The following is a 22,674-nucleotide window of genomic DNA, read 5'->3' as shown; positions in this document are numbered from 1 at the left end:
ACAATCTTTGTCCAACCCAAATCCCCAGAAGAGTTTACAAAAAAGGAGAGGGAGCTGTAATGCACCTCATGCATCAAAACTACCTTGTCTGCTAATGTTTCCTTATATAAGTCTTTAAATATCCAACACCTGCATTCTCCTCTCTTTGATCATCTTCACCACCACCTACCCAGGGAGGAGACTGAAGACATGTTAAAGCATTATAATGGTCGCATTTATTGTAAAGAAAGCAGTGTGTGATACTCCAACAAGCTGGACAGTGATAAATCCACCACTACTGAGTCTTATGGGTCATAAAAAACAAAGCCAAACTCCAAACCCCACTACAGATTGGTTGTTACCATACACCACAGTGTGATACTGGTACAGCTCAGGTAAAACGAGCCAGCACAGCAGTTACTGACCTCCACACCTCAGAACAGATCCTGAGTCCTGGGACATGTCCTGACAGCAAGCACCTGCTGGGAAAACTGCAAATAGGCAACTGGAGTTACACTGTTTCACACAACTAACAAGAGCTGTGCCATCTTTTTTTTTTATTTTATTTTTTTTTTTATTATTATTATTATTTGCAAAGTCAATAAAAATCCACTGTTAGGAACATAATAGAGAAAAATGCTGCATTTGAAAAACAAAAATATATGGAAGGCAAATAGGAACAAAACTAAGTTAGTTGCACTACAACTACATGAAGGGAAGAATGACTCTGTCACATCTTACCAAGCAAGTTTTCCTGGGAAACAGATGCAGAATGTACTTCACCAAGACAGCTGAGCCTTTTAAGTAACTCACACAATATTTTACACAGGGTCATCTGAGCAGCACAGGCAGTTATCCTGCCTGCCTGGTGGCACACCATGGCAGAGAGGCAACTGTCTGCCACCCAGAAGGTCATTTTCAGCCTTGTCTAAATTCAGACACAGTCAGAGGCTATGAAGTATCCACTATTCTACAGCTTTCTACCTCCTTACCTTGAAGTAAATTTTTTTAATTTGGGTTGGAACTTTTTGTTTGTTTTTTTTTTCTTAATACTGGCCTATAAAATTTGTTGCTAATCAACCACCAAGGCACCTAAGTAAATTCACAAACAATCCTGACTTTACAACCACAATACAGTTTCCACACCGGTGCAGCCACACCACGTGCAAATGGTGCACTGGAGAGTAACCACTAGATGGAGAATTTCCACCTCGTGGCTGCTGCTGTTTGTGAACTTCCTTCCACGAGGACAACAAATTGCAGCAATGAACACCTCTCTCTCTCAAGGCAAGGCATTCAGGCACTGTTATCAGCAATAAATGTACTGTAACCCTACAGAAGAGCAGCCCAAGGGAGCAGAGGGCTCACACAATGCCAGGGTCTTGGAGTTATGGCCATCTGCACTAGAAGAGCTCTCCTTAAACCTCTCCCTGCTCCCCCCGGGCATTTCCTGGAATCAGTTCACAAGATAAAAGAAAAAAACCAAACCTCCCCTCCTCCACCAAGCACACAAACTAGGTCTCTTTAAATACATTTTTTGTAAACACATTACGCTAGATTTTTTTTTTTCATTAGCATTTGAATTGCTTTTTTTTTTCCTTTTTCATTTTTTTTTTTTTTTTTTAAATCAGGCCAGCTATAAAAACGGTAATCCCGGCCTGCTTCTGCTTTATCGACAACTGCAGCGTTTCCTCCTGCAACAACACGTGGGATATTCTCAGGACAGGTCCCCTGCAGGCAGCTGTGGAGCAGTGACCACCCGGGTCAGACCCTGGCACCCCCCTCAGGGGCTGACGACGTGCCCCGACCAGGTCTCGTGCTTGGTGCCAGGGGCCAGGTGGGTGATCACCACCTCCACTGCCTGCAGCTTCTCGTTCTTCGGGGGGATGGTGCACATCTTGTAGGTGACCTCGTCGCCCGCCACGGGAACGTACTCGCCCTCGATGCTGCAGAGGGGGAAGCTCCAGTTAGTCATAAATCACATCAACGCTCCTTTGCAGCTTATTTCAATTTTTATCATAATAATAATTATCTTGGATGCTTAATACACTTCAAGTTTTTTGTTTTTTTTTTACAGAGCCTGTCATCCACCAAAGTCTGGTTGGTCAATTTTGGTTGTCTTGCAGCGAAATCCCTATGGAAATACTATAAACGCCACCACCACCCTAAAAAAAACAACCAACCAAAAAAAATTCAAAATGAAAACAGAAAAACATGAAAATTCCCACTCTAATATACCTTAAAGAATACTCCAGCTTGGGCAGCATCGCTGTGCACTGTGCACCAGCACCTCACCCACCGGCAGCACTAGAGGGCAGGGCTGATGCTGTTTGGCACTTACTTTGGGGATATGGTTTTTAAACTACAGAAAGTTGATCCTTTTCTTTTTTCCCCTCCTTTTCACTAAAGCTTTTGAAGTTTGAGTTTAGGTTTTTTCCCCTTTTTTCTTTTTTAAAAAAGGGTTGTGCCATGTAATGGAGAGATTTTACCTTCAGATTACTCCCCTCTAACAGTTTGTGGTATGAAAAACAAACAAACAAACAAACAAAAAAAGCCCAAGTGAGCTGTGGTGTCAAATATTTCAAAATTACTTGCTGTGAGAAAAGAGAGTTGTGCCACCCTGATGTGCTGCACTGCAGAAAAACTCATCCAGCACTCAGGAAGATTTCCAGGAGTCACTCACTCCTACCTATCCCCCACCAGTGTGATGCCAGGGGATGCTGGAGGACTTTCACTGTGCATTTGTAACTGCATGTGAGTCCTTATCCTGAACCAGTGGGAGATGGCCAAAGGGCTGTCACCTTCTGTTCAGAACAATGTGCTGGTGACACAGAGAACTGCAAAGTGCAACAGCTTTCCTCACCCTGTGCTCAACATCAGCTTTGTAATAAAAATCCCAGCATGTGCCAGTGAAGACCAGCAGAGATTTCTCCAACCTGCATTGCCACGAGGCTCTGACAGTACAAACAATGCTCCTTCACCTTTCTTTAAATACACCTACACAAGTCCATGCCCACCTTCCCCTTCTCTGGCAGCCCTAGATTTCTTGTTGTTTGAGGGTTTTCAGTGTCTCCCAGCAGCATCTGTATTTGGGAACAGATAAACACTAATAAATTCTACCTCATTGGTGTGACTTGTTTGTGAACTCCTATTAACTGGAAGTAAGATTTGGGTTCAGGAAAGAAAAAAAAAGTCATCTAGGTCAGAAGTTTGTCACACACCGCTGAGTTTGTTATTTGCCTTCACTGGGAGCATGGTCACACCACCCAAGAATTGTACCCCACGTGTGTCTGTTAATAGCAGAGATCTCAGATTTTAGCAGAGCCCTTCATATCTACTCTCATCTCGTGACCCATTACTGTTTGGGCTTTTCTATTGCAGGAAAGACTGGCAGGGCTGATAGCAGGTAAATTCACTGGTCCTTACTGCCAGCTGTGACTTCACATCAGAGTTTGCTTCTCCCCACAGCTCTGCAAAACTTCTTCAGCTTCATCTCCTGCACTGCCTCTCCCCAACCCTTCCCCCTTTGAGGGCTGCCTCAGCTTCTGCTCCTCTCTGATGCCCTGTGAGTGCTGCTCAAGGAGCTGGTGACAAACTGTGCTGGAGCAAAGGCAGCCAGGGACAGAATGGGTAACCAGGCAAGTACAAGGGAAGCTAAAACTGACCCAAAAATCAGAATTTCTCGCATGGGAAGTTCAAAAGAAAAGTCATTGTTTGCTTACTGATTGTATCAACATGATATTGAAAATGCTCCTGTATCTGAATATGGATCTAAAACCTGCTGTGAGGAGTTAAAGGCAGTCCCAAGGCCTGTGGCTTGAAATGCATGTCCTTCAGACTTTATTTCCCTCTACGCCAGAGCTGCCTGTGACTACAGGAACAAGACCCAAGAGGGTATGCCCTAAGCTGAACTCTTCCAGCAAGTGCCTGGGAAAACAGGAGTAAATTGAAGGCAGAACAAATATTTACAGAAAAATCAAGATAAAGCCTCCTTCGTCAGACCTGACAGCCCTTTCCAGCCCATGCAGGCTGATCCAGCTGACCTTTATTAACGACCAGAGTCTCCAGGCCAACCTGTCAGCCCAGTCCTGTATCACACCACATTCAAGCTCCCGCATCTGACTCCTGCTGTGCTGTCCTCTGCAATTACTGCCTTCATTTATACCCCACTTTCCCCATTTCCAACAGGTTTAAGACTCTTTCAGGTGTGAAGGGATTGCACATCGAATCCTTACTTTCCTTTCAGAAGCAAAGATTAACTTACCCTTCTACTGCCAAGGGAATTTGCCACCAAATACCCTGCAGTTTACCCTGACTTCAAAACAGAGGATTTCAAGCAAGGATGCACTTGCTGGTGCTGCATCAGAGCCTGACAAGGGGGTGTGAAGTTCCGAGAAGAGACACAGGTGAGGGTCAAACCACGAGTGAAAATGGGAATGGCACATAAATCACATCACCTTTCCTACTTGAACCTCTTAAATGATCACTTGTAGCCAAAAATATTGTTGCTATAGAGCTAAAACCATTATTGCCATGAGCACTAACTCTCAACACAGCCCATGCAGGACGTCAGTCCCAGCTGAGCAAGGCAGCACCTTTCCATGGAAGACAACACAGCACAGGCATTTTATCTGCACAAGGGAACATGGGATGAGCAAAACACAGCGAGCAGAGACATTCCCAGATGGGTGTAATGAACGCAGACAATGAGAGCTGAAGCACAAAGGCTGCACTGACTCAGGTACAGCTGAGCCACTGCAACGAGCCACAACCACACACGTTTGTTCGTGGGGCCTCAAGCACCAGGACCAGCTGCAAACAGCATTGCAGGGAGCACAGGCACAGCAGATACGTGGGGCAGGAACTAAAGCAGCATCTCCTCTTGGCATTACAGCCACTCCAGAGTCATGGCACTGCCTTTGAGTGCTGCACAGGGCAGGAACACACACTGCGAGCAGTGAGATCACCACTGTGCAGGCATCAAATGAAACGGATGCCCTGCCCAGGAAGGGATCACAGGTTTGGCTGAAAGGGTTTGTTTTTAAGAAACAGGAACCTTACGTGTTCTTTAAAAGCTGCTGTGAAACAGGATGAGCCACAGTTAGCAAAATAAACATTTGAAATCTGCAAAAGTAGGTAGGTACTGTTAATGGAAAAGGAAAGTGGATTCACAGTCTCCTGAAGCAGCAATATACAAAATTAAAGCTCCTGAAAAATGGAGATAAATTAGGTATTACTTGAATCTTTAAAATCAAGTGACAAAGTACAGCTTGAGCACTAAAAAGGATGGGTGTTTTGTTGGGGTATGTTTGGTTTAAAACTGAAATATGACTATGTACCTGGATGGGTTCTAGTAAGAAAGGTGTTGCAGATGTACAGGTAACCAAAGTGATCCTGTTTATCCAAGAAATTAAGACCAAGTGAATCAAAACACACATAGGACTGCTGTGCCCAAAGTACAACTGCCCTGCAGCCAGGGAGATGAGAGGCAAAGGGCCCAGCCCAGGCTGCAGGACACACTCAACCATCACTGAAAGCCACTGCATCCCTCAGCACTTGTTAGGTGACTGTTTGGGGCACTCCCTATGTAGTCCCTGGTCTGCAAGTGAAAAAACCAAAATATTTGTTGACCCACATTTCTTATGCTGAATCATGAGGTTAAACACTCCTGTTCCTTCTAGTAAACAGATCAGATTGGCCCCAAGATCTGCACAGCCCTAAGCATTACCCAGAAAGGTGCACTTTCCTCCACTAGAAAGCACTTCTTGCAGGGCTGAGCATTATGCTGACAGCACCATACCTTTTCTTGGTTTCTTTCCTTATCCAAGTTGACACTAGAAGAGACTGAAGCTTGTGATGAAACCTCATTTGACCCCAACATGTCTTCCTCTAATCCTCTAATTTGTAGTCTTTCCTTGCTTGTTGAGGTGACTCTAATCCATCAAGGCCATCCTGTCCTTTGCACAGCTGTGTGAAAAGGTTGTGGCTACACAAACATCTCCAATTTCATTTTTTGCCTTAGGCCTTTAAACTTTTCTCCCACAGATCAGATATTCTTTTCTTTCCTGCAGCTTTCTGGTCACCAGCCATTCTTGGTGCCTAACAAATAGGGGATTATTAATTCATTGCCCCCAGTGCCCATGAAAAGCAAGAGGACAAAGGTTCCAGTCTGCAGCCTGAATAAATGTTAGTGAACAGTGCTCCCTGCACACTGTTTGCCCACCAAATGCTGCTCCTGGGATAGACACAGACTTATTCCAGCACTGCTATTGCTACACGATGCTGAGAGGCAGAAACAAGCAACGTGCAGACTGTGCAGCACTTCTGGTGCTGTCAGGAAAGAACAGCATGATGGCACTTGAGAGGTGATGAGATGGTGGCACTGGAGGCAGAGCCCTACACAAAGCTGGGGGAAGATCCTCCATCAGGAAGCAACTGCCTTAAGGGCTGAGTGGGAAATGAACGGGAAAAGACCAGAGAAAGTAAACAGAGTTCTTGGAACAGATTCAGCCTACAACAGACACACTATAAACAATGTAAGTTACCTGGATAGTTTGGTAAAGGAAGTTAAACATAGACTTTTTTGATGCTGTATATTGATTAAATATTTTTAGATCTGTATTTTTTACTTTTACGCTAACTATATATTAAATGTTGATCTAGAGGAAGGTGGAGATATTCACAGCTATTTGAGATATAAGTGTTCATGTTTGATTCAAAATAATGGATATCTATTTATCCAGGAATTTTAAAACACTGGAACAACTTCAAGCTAAAAATAGGAAATGCTTTCCTGATGTTAGTGTCAGAGTGAGGCACAATAGAGCAAGTCTTAGATTATCCAGCAACTCCCATTTCCCAGCTCAGCGCCAGTCTGGTATGGTGGAGCATTTTATCCTGCACTATTTTTAGGAAACTGGGAGGTTATTAGGAAATTACCTAAATATGGAATGTTCTAGTTCTTCCTTCTCACAGCTGCTATTCATATTCCAGGGCTCCAGCTAAACCTCTTGGGACAAAGACTAAGTCGCGTGGAAGTATTTTTGAAGAAGAGTTTTCAGTGAGTTCCAAGCCTTGCTGATCACCAAGCCTGCCATGGATCACACCAGGCAGCACTTCCCACAGATCAATGGGCTCTATTATCTGGTGGGCTTCTTAAAGTTCATTTAACACCTCAACATGCCTCCCAGGAAACCTGTATTTTCATTTAAGAGCAGGACCTGACAGAGTAATGAACCACAGTGAGTTACTAATTCTGAATGCCCTCCCGTGCAGTCCCAGTGCAAGCCAAGAGCTCCAGCATCCATCAGCAAGGCCAGGGATGACCTTATCGAGCTGTCCAGCAGGCAAAGCAGAAGCAGGGCTGCCTCTGCCCACCAGTCACACTTGTAACTGGGACAGACAAGAGTAAAGAGGCTCAAACACTGAAGAATCTCAGCTGTTAATATCCAAGGTCTCTGCTAATGGATTTCCCTGTTCTCTGTGCTGAGAGAACTTCCCAAGAGCTGCCTGGGACAGAAGCTGCACTTCCCCCCCCAGTACAGTGGATGCCCAGTTTTCTACCAAGATCTCTAGCCATGGTGTTGGAATTCATGCTCAGGGCTGGTTATGGCTCTGTATCTGCTTTCAGCAGCTGGTTCAACAGCAGGCAGCACAGCACACTCCCTAAGGAAGAAACTGGCAACCACAAGAGAAATATTTCCAAGGATGCTTATGTGAGCTCAGTCAGGGGTACAGAAGATGCCTGTTCCTGCAAGCACCCAGCTTGGATCCTGTCACAATCACACCTACTGTTTGCATATGGAAACCAAAGCCCAGGGCAGTTATGTTCTGTGCTCACCAACCACAAAGAACCTCCATCCTCGGGTGGCCACAGCCTGCAGTGCCCACTGCCTGGTAGGCAGAGTGCAAGCATTGGCTCTGACCCCTTAAACTTTGTATCATGTAGGTAGAGATTCTGGGAGGATTTAGCCACAATAACAACTACAGTAAGCTGGCTCTCCTGCGTGCACCAGTGCAACGTGAGTTCTCAGCCAACTGGGGAAGGTGGGGAACCCTTAGGAAAAAGATTATCTGTGTTGTATTAATTTCCAAACCCCTCTCAAGAAGGATCTGGAATTCTGCTGCCTCTCCTTCCTACCCCAGATAATCTACTTATTTCAGACTCCAGTAGATGCAGCAAAGCACCAGAAAGGGAGCACATCAGGAAGGAAGTGTGCAGTCCAAAGCAGGTAAGTCATCAAGTGTGTTCAGTATTTTGAAGGAAATCAGACAGCTCAGATTTGGCCTCCCAGCAGCCCCAGAGCAGTTAGTTCCAGTCAGAAGAAACTGTTTTGCTGCTAATTCACAGAAAAGGCAGAGATGTCAGAAGAGTTTTTTCCTCTCAGCTCAGACTCAGCTCGCAGATCATTTAAAGTTATCAGTTAATTTCCAACACGTATTGTTACACTCCTCAGAGAAGAGATGTGGCATTAATGCTTTGCATTAAACAGTGATCTGGCAGAAAATCAGAGGAAAGAAAGGAGCATGAAAAGATGATCTCTCCATGGATATGAATAGCTCAAAGCCAGCTCCTCAGTGCAGCAGGAAAGAAGCAGGGACAAAGCTGGGTTCTCCCTGCAGGAAGATGCAGCTGAAAGTACATCTCCAGCACAGCCAGGAACTGAGAGGGAACAGCAGAATGGGACTGTATCCCCACCTGGCAGAGACCACGTCTGTTCAGCACTCCTGAGTTACAGGCACTGCAGCCATACTCTCCTGAGCTCACACCACAGAGCACAAGCAAAGCACAGCAAACTCAGGATCTCTCCAGGGATGCTGTGTGTCAGCATCCCCAGAGAAGCACAGCATCAATTCTCCAGAGCCATCATTACACATGGGGTCAGCCTGAAGGACAGCCTGAAGGCCTCCCTGCAATGCAGCATTTTCCCCTCCAGAGCCAAGTACTGGCAAACTGCAGAAAACCCACAAACACTACATGTTTTTTCTGTTTCATTATATCTGCTGCTTTGGCAAAATAAAATATTTTAAAAAAAAAACAAACAAGAGTGTGGTCATTCATCTGTCACTGCTCTTTGGTGAACCAGCTCCTTGCCTTGCCCTTGCAGACACCCAGGCTTCAGGCCAAATCCCAGTCAAATGCAAAAGCCTGGAGAGCAAACAAGCATCCATCATGTGCCTGCTCCCAAATTCACTGGGGAAGCAGAAGGGTGGGAGTGCTCTGTGCAGTACTCTAATGCACAACATCTGATCTGCTGCTACAGGCACCCCCACCCCACTTCCCCCATGCCCTCAGCACCCCTGTTTGGAAGGGAAGCTCATGTGAACCTGTCTGCACAGGCAGCCACTGCCAGCACAAGGAAAGGGAGCTCAACAGCCAACACTGCAGGGATTCCCTGTCTGCTCTCTGGAAATATCCCACATCTACAGGTAGAACGGCAAGAGAGTGAAACTGGGGCCACCAGAGCCACAACATGTCAGTAAGAACCAAACCCGTGTGCATCTGACTCACTCCTGCCACGTAACAGGAGCCAAGGAGGTGAGATACAGCATCAATGTTGAGAACTGTATCCTCCTCTAACTCCACCATCAATTTGGTGACAGTGGATCACCTTACAGGCTGGTGGAAATGAAAGCATTAACCATACATGTCACTATTAACAATGTAATTAGGGCTATTAAAAAATTTCACTCCAGGCAAGTGAATTTGCCTTAGCTTCCTGCTTTCCAATAACTTGAGCATATAGCTGGAAATACCTGGAATTACTATCTCAGCAACTCCTCCATCTCCATGCTTGCCAGCTAGGGGTTTACATTCGCTATAGCAAGCACATTCTGTATTTGTTCTGGAGAGGAGTGAAGTGTGAAACTGAAAAAAAAAAACAACACAGTCTCATCACACTCAAAGAGCCATGACATTTTCCTGGTACAACCCTCTATTCCAACTTGAGAACTGTCCCCAGTGAGCACAGGGAAGCAGGCCTGGCTGTGCACACGATGCAGAAGGTGGCAGTGAGGCTGTGGCTGGCACCTCTGGCTGGGTGGCAGGGGTGTGATGTGGCAACAGGAGCCATCGCTCCGGTGGGTGTGTGTGAGTTGGCTCTGTCTGTCCATCTCGAGTGCTGATGGTGTTGCAGCTGGGGAACAGGGTTTCAGCCACAGATGCTTTACCCACAGACCAACACAAGAAGGTGCCACAGGTGCTGCCAGGAAGCTGTGGTGACTGTCACCAGAGCTGTCACCATGCCTCTACCAGCCACAGGAGGATGGCTCGGAAGGAAATGCTACCACCTACCAGTGTTGGCATTTCCAGAGAACTCCAGGCTGCCCTGGACAGTTTGTACACTTGTACCTAATCAGTCAAAAAAGAGAACTGGCTCCACACAAGTGTTATCAAAACCCCAAACAAATCTCTGTAACCTTATTAAAACAAAGCCACGCAGACAAAAAACACCTTTCAGACAGACCTGCACTTCAAACCACTGTTTCTTACAGTGATAATACAAGACTGGGGGGAGTGGCTGATACACCTGAAGGCTGTGCTGCCATTCACTGGGACCTTGAGAGGCTGGAGAGCTGGGCACAGAGACACCTCTAATGAGGTTCTATAAGTGTAGGGTCCTGCACCCGGGGAGGAATAACCCCTAGTACCAGTACAGGTTGGGGATGACCTCCTAGAGAGCAGTTCTGCAACAAGAACTCCACATCTGGAGTACTGTGCCAAGTTCTGGGCTCCTCAGTACAAGAAAGACAAGGAGCTACTGGGGAGGGTCCAGCAGAGGGCATAAAGATGATTAAGGGCTTGAAGCATCTCAGGGAAGACTGAGAAGGGATCTCATCAACGCACACAAATATCTCAAAATGCCAAGAGGATGCTGCCAGGCTCTTTTCGGTGGTGCCCAGTGACAGGAGCAGTGGCCACAAACTAAACACAAGAAATTCCACTTCAACATGGGGAAGAACTTCCTTATGCTGAGGAGGCCAGAGCACTGTAACAGTTGCCCAGGGAGGTTGAGGAGTCTCCCTCTCTGGAGACATTGCAAACCCACCTGGACATGTTCTTGTGTCACCTGCTCCAGGTGACCCTGCCTTTGCATAAGGGTTGGACTGGATGATCTCCAGAGGTCCCTTCCAACCTTAACAATTCTCTGATTCTGTATTCCTACGCACACCTCAAGTCCAACACAGTAAAGCAGCTTTGCTGCAAGTTCAACTCATAGAACATGTCCACATTCACCTTAATCTCTTCCACAGATACTGAAATTGGAAATTTTGCAGACACCAAGTGAAGCTTTTGAATGTCACATATATTTGACCTTATTTTTGGGCTAATGTTCACTTATGGAAATGCCATGCTAAGTGTTATTATCTTGTAAAAATAAAAGGAAACTTACAGGAAACAGACATCCCATCTTATGGAAGACACTTTCACTGAAGTATAACCTTACAGCTCCCCAGAGCTTAGGAAAGAAAATAATTCCTCAAATTAAGTGTTTATGTTTATAATCATATTAATCTGCAAGATAGGCAGCTGGTTCCAGTGCTCAAAACCTTCACTAATCATCACAGCTTAGTGATGAACACAAAGGAACAGTCTATCTTCCCAAATCCAAACTGGCATAACCATTTTATCCCCATTCCTGAAATCCTACCTTTTGGGAAGAACTGATTCCGGAGAAACAATCTGCTTTCATTTCACAACTAGATGCCTATACTGCACTGAGACAGTGAGCAGACATCTCTCACATTCAGGTACAACTGAGTACAACAGGTAGAACAGAATCAGCTGATTAACAGAAGGAGGATCTCAAAACTCACACTACGCAAACCAGAGTCCTTGGAGTCCCCTGAGCCACGGTGCTGGTGACAAAAATACTGCTGCAAAAAGCAATTCCCATTAATAAAGGGCAATCTTTCTAATTCACTGTGAAATAAACTGAAATGAAAGGCATTACTAATTTGTCCTTCCAGTGCTGCCTTGCATCAGAATCAAGACAGTGATACCATCACCCTCCAGCACTAAAAGCTGTTTCCAACAACTCAAATATACTCAGAGTAATTAAAGAACACAATGTGCTGAAACCTTCAGTACTTCAATAATAGCACTTTTCACTAACAGGTTGAGGCAGAAACATCAGCTATTTTTGAACTGAAGCTCTGAAACAGTACCTACTCATGATACATTTAAAACAGTGGCCCAGTCCTGGTTCAATAGAAAAAATCCTGTTGACTTCAAAGGAGAAGCACTGACCTATAGAAGTTGCAAAAAAACACAAAACATTTTAGTCCTACAAAATCCATATGAATTGACCTTGCTAAAACATTTCTGAAAGAGCAAGGAGAACACTCTTTGAGCACAAAAATAAGCTTGAAGAAGAAAGGCACCATTTACCTGCTGGGGAGAAGGAAGAAGTGAAGGGCCATACTGAAAGCCAAGATGTCTGTTAAACACAGAAACAACGAAGAGCCAGGTCTGTTAATGACAGGAGACTGCCCAGGGAGGCAGTGGAGCCCCAGCACTGGAACTGTTAAGGGTGGGTTGGGTAAAGCACCTGCCAGAAAGGCACAGGTGCCTCCCAGCAGCAAACAGGTCAGAGAGGATCCTCTCCAACCTTCTCACCTACAGTGAACTCGAAGAGAGCTGCACTGCAGGAAGACCACAGCAGATGCAGCACAGCACTGGGGGACTGTTCCCCACCCACACAAGCATTGGATTGAAACGACACAACTGAAAGAGAAGAGGGGCAACCTGGTCCAGTGGGGAGGGCACAGGGCCATCACCCACACAGCAGCTCCCCCCTTCTCAGCCTTTATCTTCTCCAGCTTTCCCACAGAGGGTTGCTCTGAGGGCACAGGCAGGGGTGAGGGTGACAGCGAGCACAGAACCTCTGTGTGTCAGCAAAACAAACCCGCTGAAAATACATCAAGAACTGTGGCTGCCCGTAAACTCTTACAGCCTTGGAGACCCGGTCGATAGCGCTTTAGGGCAGATGGAGGGGGTGGAAGGAAGGGGAGGGTGGCACACCACATTTGGGGCACAGTTACTCAAATCTAGCTTATTGATGGCTCACAGTCAAAGCATTTTGAAAGCATATGGGATCAATACTCCAACCAGCACAGCCCACGAGAGGGGACTCCTGTGAGAGGGGGCCTCTCGCACAGATCACCAAAAAAATCACAGCAGACAAAATTATTCTCATAATGTCACACAGGATTGCAGCACAGGAGACATATGGGAGTGTTAATCAGCCAAACAGAAAAACCACCAGTGGAGTTTCTAAGAATTAAAGCTGACTGGGGGGGACTGTGTACCCAGAATTAAGTTCTGGGTTTGGGCCCAGAGAGAAAGATGTGTTGGGCCATAGGATGGAAACACTTGAAAGATCAGTTCACATTTTGTACAGACAAACAAAAGGGCAACCCCAATCAAAAAGCTATCTCCAGGGTTTTAAAAGGGTTAATTTCACATAACTGAAGGAAATTTTACTGAACTAATTGGAAGAGAAAACGTACAGAGAAAAAAAACCCAGGACTGAAAATAGACAGTTCTTTAAAAGGAATTCATTAGAAGGCTGAAAATTCATGTTTCTGTGAGAGGGCTGTTTTAACTAAACCCCTGCTGATCAGTAACTGTATAGGTCAGACTAGACGTTCACAGTTAAATTTTTTAATTGTGACATAGGAAATGCTATTTTTAAGTCACTCAGGAAATGAGGAGAAATTGTGCATTTGCATCAGACAAAAGAAAGAGAAGATATTACATGACATTTCCTTGGGTTGAACACGTAAGTCAGACCACTCAGCCCATTTGCACCCACAAGCCCTACAAAGTTTTGGCTCCCCAACGTGCAGTAACATTCCATAAACCTGGAGGGAGGCCAGTGTGCTCCTCCAAAGACACGTGCTGCACACACAGGCAGGAAAGACAGCTGGGGCAATGTAAGTTTGGTAAGACTTCTGTTGAGTGGATAACCACTCTGAACAACAAATAAGGATTTCACAGCTTCAAAACTGTGAACAACAGGTAGAATAAAACTGCTGATAGGTCTAAAAGAGGTTATTGGAGAATAAAGATTGAGTAATCTTATTATACACCCTCAGAGACCAGTTTTAGCCCCAACACTGGTCAACATCTCAATCTAGAAACAAATATAAAAATGATCCATTAAACCTGGCAGATTAGCCAAGCAACAAATGACAAGGACAGTGCAGGCAGGGAGTGTGCTCTGGCTCCCTGGGCAGGCTGGGCCTGTCCAGGTGAGATGTGCTGCACTGCAACCACACCAGAATTTGTGCATCTGAGAACCAGGAATGCAAACACTGCTGTCAGGAATGCCCCAAACTTTGACACTGCAAGGGATGATGAGGTCAGAGCAGGTAAGCAACTATGCAAAGAGCAGGGATAAGAGGGACTAATGCGATTATGGGATGTGCAGAAGGAGAAACAGAGCAGGACTCTGCAGGAGATTTTACCTCCATATACTGAAAGCATGTGTACAGTGTATGGTCTTAAAATTATACTTAAATTCTATAGCATACTTAGAAAAGAGACTGAAAAGACTGGTTTAGACTGGGGAAAAATTCTCAGTGAGAAACTTAAAAAGCTTTATCTGCTTAGTTTATCAAAAGGTAAATTTAGGTGATGGTTCTCAGTGTGAACTGAACTTTTGTCTCAAGACAAAAAAGCAGAGGTACCAATGAAACCTTTAAGAGAGCAAGCTTTAGCTATAAACTTCTCACAACTGAAGCTAGATAAATTCAAGGAAGTAATAAAGTGTGACTTTTCCCAACAATAGAGGCAATTAACCTTTAGTTTAATAATGGTACCAGCAGTGCAAAGTATAAGTAATGAGTTTTCAGTGTTATATGTCTTTACATTAAAACTGGATACCACATAGGTTATTTGCTTCAGGTAAATGGAAGTTTCTGGGTCTGGGCAAAACCGCACAGCTTATTACAAGAGATTTGCCAGGATCATCTTCCAGTTTTTAACTCAACATATTTATAATAATACAGGAAAAGAGCAGCACAACCTATTGCTGTCAGTAACATCTGCACAACCCCTCTTTGCTGGGGTAAGGGTGACAGGTTATAACTCAATTTTGTATCTCAAGTGTCAAATACACTCCACAACTAAGGCAAGTCAAAGCTCCAGCCTCCCCTGGCCCCCCAGACAACTTACTCCGAGATGTGTACGAAGATGTCTGGCCCTCCATCCGCAGGGGTGATGAAACCATGGCCTTTGGAGCGACAGAAGCACTTACAGACACCTTTGTAGATGGGACCCTCCGATGCCCTCACGGTTCTGCAGGAGCAAGCACAGAAGAGCAGGTTATGGCTGAGCACAGACACCGAGCAGAGCTCCAGGTGTGTCAGCCAGAGCAAACAGGCAAAAGGGGACAACGGGCCAAACACTCCCAGTGAGCAAACTCCTCTGCAGGAACTGCCCAATACTCATTTTCATGCACTGCACATGCTTTGCCTGTGGCCTTTTTAAGGGAGATAAAGATGAGGAAGGTGTTTCCTTGCACTATAATCCATCAGTTGCCATCTTGAATTCATCTGCTCTGTCGCCACATTTTCTTTCAGACACCACACTAAGTGTGCACCTCTCTCACCTTTCCTGAGTTGGGGAGTACCAGCGTGCCCCAGAGCATTGTGCTTTCATATTTCACAGTGAGTGTGTGCATGTAGGATGGAGAGAGTGCAGTGCACAGAGACATGTACAGTGTGTACACACACCCCACTCCTACCCTGCCAGACTAGGATGCTCTAAAGCCAATATTTCACCTCCCAATGACTCCAGCGGGCTGTGAAGCCAAACTGCTGTGCATAACACCAAGACTCCAGGTTGAACTCCTCCTCCACTGGCACAGGACCTGTCTCATTTTAAAAGATGAGATTTGCAGACCGAGATTTAGGATGACTCACTGCCACCAAGAAAAGGGACCCACCCTGGAAAGTGTGTGATTAAATTCTTTTCCCCATCAAATACACCGAGTGGAACCTCCAGGGATCCAAACTCACTCAAACACTTTCCTTAATGAAGCCAACTGTTTTAGACATCTTACAGAGTCTACACTGAGGAGTTACTAGATCAGGACTTTCTCATGCCAGGAGTATCAGTAGGTTGCTCCCATGTGAGAGGAGGATTTTGGTACAATTCAGTAAGTGACTGTGTTGCCATTTGGTTACGTGCATCATGGCAACTTTGACATCACTTTCCCAAATGTTCTAATTTGTTTAAATAAAGTTTAAATAAAATTGTTAACAAAAAAAGTGGTAAGCTCTGTTCCTTAAGTCAAACTAATGCTAAAAAAATACAGTTAAAAGTGCTAAAGAGAAATCTCCATTAAATCACTTCATTTCCAGCTCTATAAAGCTGTCAGAGCACCTGACCTCACAAGTGCTTGTTACACTGAAAAGCACTCGATGTCCTAAACAAGCCATTAAAGTTCAATTGCATCTTTCAAGGAGATAAAGCACTGTGGGGGATGAGGCCCCACACTTCCAATGAACCAAAATTAAATAATCCCACTGAATAATAAGCTACTGTCTGTCACATTCATCTTTTCTATACAACTGTGGGGCCAGAGCTCACCTAGAGCTCCCCCTGTTTAAAGAGGACACACACAAAAAAATTCAGAGCTATTTTGATTTTCAGGGCAAACAAATACAGCAAGAATCCTACACTAATTAATGATTAAAGAACTGCGGAAGCCAAATAATAAATTCTTTCATTTGGTAAGAACCAGACTAAGATTAACAGCTGAGAAGACTTACAAAGAGTTCATTATTAACACAGCACTGAGACAAGCTAGCTTGGACTTGCTTTTCAAGGGCAACCCCAATTATTAAGTCAATTATGTTCCTTTTACCAATCTACTTCCATTAGAAATTTCAGGGCATTTGAAGGCTTTTGGAACTGACAACATATAAACTTTTCTTGTGCTGCTGCTGATACTTTCTGCCTCATTTTAAATACAGAAGTAATAATATGAAGCATCACTGAGATTATTATTTAAATCCACATGGATCACTCTGGAAGAAGAGAGCTGGGTAACACTGCAAAAGCAAAAAGGAAAAAGCCACCAGAAAAAACTCCATCCAGATAAAGTGGCACAAAGCAGGCTGGCTGTGGGGCTGAGCTCTTACTGCCACAGTGCTTCACTCAGCACTGCCAGACCTCCCTTACACAGACTGCCTGAACTGCAAGGATTGACCACAGCTCCACATAATGCCCTCAAACCCCGATTCAAAGGCTCAGGGATTAACAAAGAAGCCCACATTGCCTTCTGCAGGTCAGCCCCTCACTGGGAGGACCATCACAGGCACTGGGAATTCTTTGCAATGGCCAAACCTTGCAACACCATCCTCTGCTGCTGTTGGAGGAGTCCCCTTCAGACAGGACTTCCTGGAGCCTGCACAGCACCCCGGGCCACAGGAAAGCTCAGGGGGAGGCAGCTCAGCTGGATCACTACCTCAAATAACTACAAATGCAACAAACCTCACCTCGTTTTATGGAAAATCTCATTGAAGAAACCCTCAGAGACAGAGCTCAGGGTTCATACCTTGAAAACCGACATATTCTTTCACAGGTCTGTTTGAACATTCTGAAGATGGATCTATGAAAGACGGACAGGAAAAGGAAACAAGGAAGCACTTTCCTCTGCAAAGTGATGGAGCATCCCTAAAATGTAACCTTGATGAGGTGTCAGGAGTAAAAGAACTAAAACTTCCAGTGAGGTCTGATCCAGTGCTTCAAGGGCAGTGAGGAGAGAGATCATGACAAAAAAAGGACTGGATCTAATGAAGAAACACCAACAGGAATTTGTCCCAAGAGCCATAACCCAGTGTTTGAAGTGACCCAAAGCTTCAGATAAGAACTATGTTTTGAGAATTCTCAGTGTACTTTCCCCTCCCTGTAAAACTCCGGTCTTAAAGAGCGCAAGAGACTTTGAACATCCTTTACCAAAGCAGAGCACTGAAAAACTACAGGAGATTTGGACTGAAAGTCTAGTGGCATCAGAATTTTTTGGAGAAGAGACAACAGTAAAACACCAGAGCATCTTCTAGATGCAAACCACCACCTCCCCCATCCCCCCGACTGCCTTCCCCGATCGTTCTGCCCGAGGGCAGTGGTTTGTTTGTGTCTGTGAAAGGCAGCTTTCCCCGTACTCACGCAGAAAACGTCCTGGTCCGTCGGGTGGGCAGCGGGCTGGGGATGAGGTACCTCATGGGCGACGGGGAGCGGTCCCTCGCCCTGCGGCTCTCGGGCAGATGGAGAGAACCGGGAGAGGGTGGAGAGGCAGGGGACTGCTGGGAGGCGGATGAAGTGGGCTCAGAAGACATTCCTGATGCCTGGGAAAAGCCTGGGGAGAGGAAGAGATCTAACTGAGCCCAAAATGGGAATTGTCATAAAAGTCACAAATTCTTCAGATGATGGTTTTTGTAAGAACATGACTCACTTCCTGCCGACGTACACACGGACACAGTTGCACCAAAAGCTCCTGCTCTGTATCAGTGAGTTCATGGGTTTTAAAATTTATTTGTTTTTAAATGTCACAGCTTTTGTCAGCTGTACTAGGAAGCTCCACTGAAAACAGATTACTCCACAATTAACGTATTTGCTTACTCCTGCCTCACCCACGGGCTCCTGATGTAGAGCTCAGCCCCAGCACGAGGTACTGCTGTGCCCCACACAGCTCCCAGACGGGTGGGGTTTGACCACCGACGGCACAGAGGAGCCTCCAGCATCTGCACACATTACAAGCACGAATCACTCGAAGAGGAAATGATGAGATAAAGGCTGCACCTCCACTGCTGGAGGTTGGTTTCCTGGTGCCATCACCTATTAACACAGCTCTGCCAGCTCGTAACACCTTCAGCCTGACTGCAAGAAGAGAGTCATGTAAGTGCTCCTTAATTCAGTTCAGACTGAGTCAGACAGGTAATTTACTCTGCCAAGGACAGGAACACAGACAAAGCTGGGAGGCAGTGGCTGACCATGAAGAGGTGACCCCGCCCACCCGGAGGGATCTGGCACACCCCAGCAATCTCCCTTGGTAGGTCTGAGTCTGCTACAATCTCCCAGGAACTGGGAAGCCAATAGTCCAGATCCCCTGCAGCCTCAGGTTTGCTCTTATTCAGGTCCTACCGCAGAGGAGGGAGAAGATCCCCTTCTCAGCACATCACCAGCAATATGTGTCTCATCACACAACAAGCAGAACTCCCAGAATCCATGGAAAGGGAAAGATGAGGAACAGCAGCACTTCTACGCAGATAAATGTATGACTTACAGGTGCAGCAGTGACAAAAATAAGAGGAATCAATCAGCACTGCTCTGTTATTACTATACAAGTCCCCATCCACACTGGAAGGAGAATAAGATGTACAAAAATAACCAATAACCCACTAAACTCTTACTTAAGAAGACTAAAAATATCTGGTTATCTGGATGAGTTAGCAAAAAAAATGTGGCGATCTGGGTCAAGAAAATATCATGAAGGCAAGAAAAGTTACTTTTAAGACCAATGGTTTAATTGAACTTAAATCTCTCACATCCATTATGCACCCTCCTTTTGACACCCACACAACCCAGCCCATGAATTATGGAGAGGATCCTTCACATGCCATTTGAGAGATGCAGCCTTCTTGTCAATGACAAATTCGTATTATTTCTTCTTGAAACTAAGGACTAAAATTAAAAGGGCCTCTTAAGAATGAAGTCACCAGGGAACAAAGGCTTTTGTCTTTAATTGCTCCGGGTGCTGAGAAGATAGAAGTGGATAGTCATGTTCCCTCCTGTACCAGCTTGAGCTTTCCACACTGTTCTCAAGAGCAACAGCTCAGCTGAGAACAAAACCCCAGCTTTAAGGAAGTCATTTCAAATATGGATGGCATTTGTCACCTGCAAGATAATGCCCTGCTCAGTGTCACAGCACAGTGTTCAGCTGAGACCGAGATGATAACACCAATGGGCTGGAATTTTCCAAATTTCCTCTTCCTCCCAAGAGGCCTCCTGTGCTGGCTGGTACTGAGGAAGTCTCCTGGGCTTTCTAAAGACCTCTCCTTTGGGTGCTTTGCTTTCAAGGAATGCACGTTTGACATACGAGGACTACAGCCCTAATAAGCCACAGGAAAACTAAGAACAAACAATTAAAACCTCATTCTGATAACTCAGCACACATGGCCTGGCCTCTGCACAAGTGAAAATGCAGCTTTCAGAATCACACGCTTTCTCTCCTCATCTAAATATAAACCAGCTTTTGTCAGGTGACAAGCAAAATGCAAAGCATTCACCCATCCACTGCAATACAACCACAAAGTACTGCCCATCCCCTTCCTCAAACAAGGGTGGAGAGGCAGAATTTTCCCTCCTTTCTTTAAAACACAGATGAACCACAAAAATATTTACAAGTAAAGAAGTCTAAATGGAGTTAGAAGAGCGCTAACGTATGTTATTGTTCCCATTTGTATTATTTTTGTGCCCTTTGCCCTGTAAAGATAAAATAACACAGTGATGCAGAACATTCGGTACCATTTCATTGTACAAATACCCTTTTTGTTCTCTGCCCACAGCCAAGGTAGATGAATATCCTCGGCTCTCATAATTTCTATGACACGAGTCCTAAACCCTGATCAGAGCTGGGGGAGAGCTGACACAAATGCTCACAGCTGGAGGCAGCCACAGCAGCCACGCTTCACTTCACACCCACCACAGCCAGCGAGGGCAGCTCGGAGAGGAGGGCAGGCAGGGCAGCAGCCAGAGGAAGCCTGTGGCTCCACTGCAGCTCAGCTGCACTCTGTACTGGCACATATGTTGTATCACTGCAGGGGCGAGGGCACTGGCACATCCCTTTGCCCCTTGGGCTTCCCTGAGGATTGCAAAAATCAGACACAGTGAAAAGGAGTGGAGACTGAATGGCCAAGTTTTATGGTGTGTGTAGGGCAGGATGTCAGCAGCTCCCGGCTCCTGCAACACTCAGTGAGAAGAGCACTTCATCCAAGCCTTTTCAAAGGCAAAGGTGGAGTTTGGCTATTTTGGTTTGTGCTGGTATGGCCACTTCTTGACCTCGTTCACATCCCTTCTGAAGGAGCAGAGCTCTCCCCAGCTTGCAGGCACAGCCAGAGGCACTAGGAGGCTGAGCAGTGTTGATGTGGGAACCCCACAGCAAACAGTCACACCAAACCAAAACCCAGGCCCCAACTCTCCCAGCCTTCCACTTCATGAATGCTTTGCCTTCCAAATGCAGTTACTGGCAGTCTTCAAAGATGCTTTCCAGATGCTCTCCTGGGTCCTGAACTGACCCTGGGACTCAGACAGCTGCCTACCTGTCCCTTCTCAGCACCCATAAATTCCTTCCCCTCCTTGTGACCAGCTGAACAAACCCACTTTCTTACATCTCTCACAAGCCCACCACCTCCCAAGCCTGCTTCCATGAGTTACCCCCATCCCTCCAGTCCAGCCACCACTCTCCACTTTGCCATGGCAAGGAAGGCATCCCATGAACCCCAGAGGTGCTCCCTGCCCTGAGCTCCCCAGGAGCCTCCTGCTGTCCTTGTGAAGGCAGCCAGCACTTCACAGCAGCAAACCAGAGCTCCTGAAAGCCCAGCAGTGTGAGATTCCAGCTATGCCAAACATGAGGGACAGTACAGACAGTATTTCTCTTCTGCTTGAGCCAGCAAAACACTTGCCTGTGGGTATTTACAGAATGAATGTAACATGACGTAAGGGGGTGATGTTTGGAGGCTCTTTAGGAAACTCCAACCATGTGCCACATCACCCTTCAACTAACTGAACTTCCCATATTTCAACATCTGTCACTATCTTTCTCCAACATGATTTTTTTTCATTTCTATGTTTAGGAATGCACCGAACTAAAACATAAATGAAATGAATCACTCTGGCATCATGGAAACAATAGACTAATTTAACATTTCAAGGCAAAAATATCTTTTTTTACTATGCTTTTTTGAGAACAATTGGCCAATGTGTACAGAAAGAGACCCCAAAATGTCATCTGTAACAGGTGACCTAAAAACCACCTGTAACAAGTGAACTACAAAGAGCACAATACATGCAGGAGGAATTTCTGAAATTCTCCATGAAATATAGCAAAAACCCCTGCTGAAGTTATTAAGGTTGGGGGTATATAAATGCCATCATAATTTCTCTATATATGTATACATCCTATTCATCTTTAAGTCTACTCCATACCTCTAAAAATACCCTAAAAATACCAGTTTTGGGGAAGTTATCCATTCTGACCAGCACAACGCTATCACATAAATCCTGTCTCATTTTTAATTAATGCAAATTCCTGGAAAAAGAAGTCCAAATGGATATGGCAGGGTCACAGACTCCAAGAAATCTATCTATTACAGTTTCCTTTTCACACAACAAACTGCGACACCTCCAGTGAGGGGGCACAGAGCTCGTCCCCAGGGAACACTGCTCTGAAGGAAATGCTCCTTCTGGCCTCCTCAGTCTGGAGGAGCTGCTTTCAGAAGGTACCACAACGGTCCATGAACAGGACAGCAGTGGTTACACTTGCCTGGAAAACGAGGTCTTTCCTCAAAAGAGAGAGCAAGGTTCCTGTACCCCAAGAGCAGCCACTTTCAGATGGGTTTTGCTGCCAGTTCGCTCTTTCATTTCAACCTCTAAAAGGAATGTGGACATATGAAATTTTGATT

General features: G+C 45.4%; 1 protein-coding gene across 1 annotated transcript in view; it reads right to left on the bottom strand.

Moving 5' to 3' along the window:
• Positions 1-192: 192 nt before the first annotated feature.
• CARHSP1 (calcium regulated heat stable protein 1) overlaps positions 193-22,674 on the bottom strand; it is a 37,527-nt gene continuing 15,045 nt past the window's right edge. Inside the window, exons 2-4 of the mRNA XM_008921749.3 lie at positions 18,161-18,350; positions 15,161-15,283; positions 193-1,925 (exon numbers count right to left, since the gene is read on the bottom strand). Of these exons, the coding sequence (XP_008919997.1) occupies positions 1,763-1,925; positions 15,161-15,283; positions 18,161-18,330 (456 nt within the window). The 5' untranslated portion in view covers positions 18,331-18,350 and the 3' untranslated portion in view covers positions 193-1,762. The remainder of the gene's footprint in view (positions 1,926-15,160; positions 15,284-18,160; positions 18,351-22,674) is intronic.

The sequence above is a fragment of the Manacus vitellinus genome, unplaced genomic scaffold, assembly GCF_001715985.3.
Source record: "Manacus vitellinus isolate BGI_N305 unplaced genomic scaffold, ASM171598v3 scaffold_12_pilon, whole genome shotgun sequence".
Taxonomy (NCBI): Eukaryota; Metazoa; Chordata; class Aves; order Passeriformes; family Pipridae; genus Manacus; species Manacus vitellinus.
Note: the sequence above shows the minus strand (reverse complement) of the source record. Positions and strands in the feature narration are given on the sequence as shown.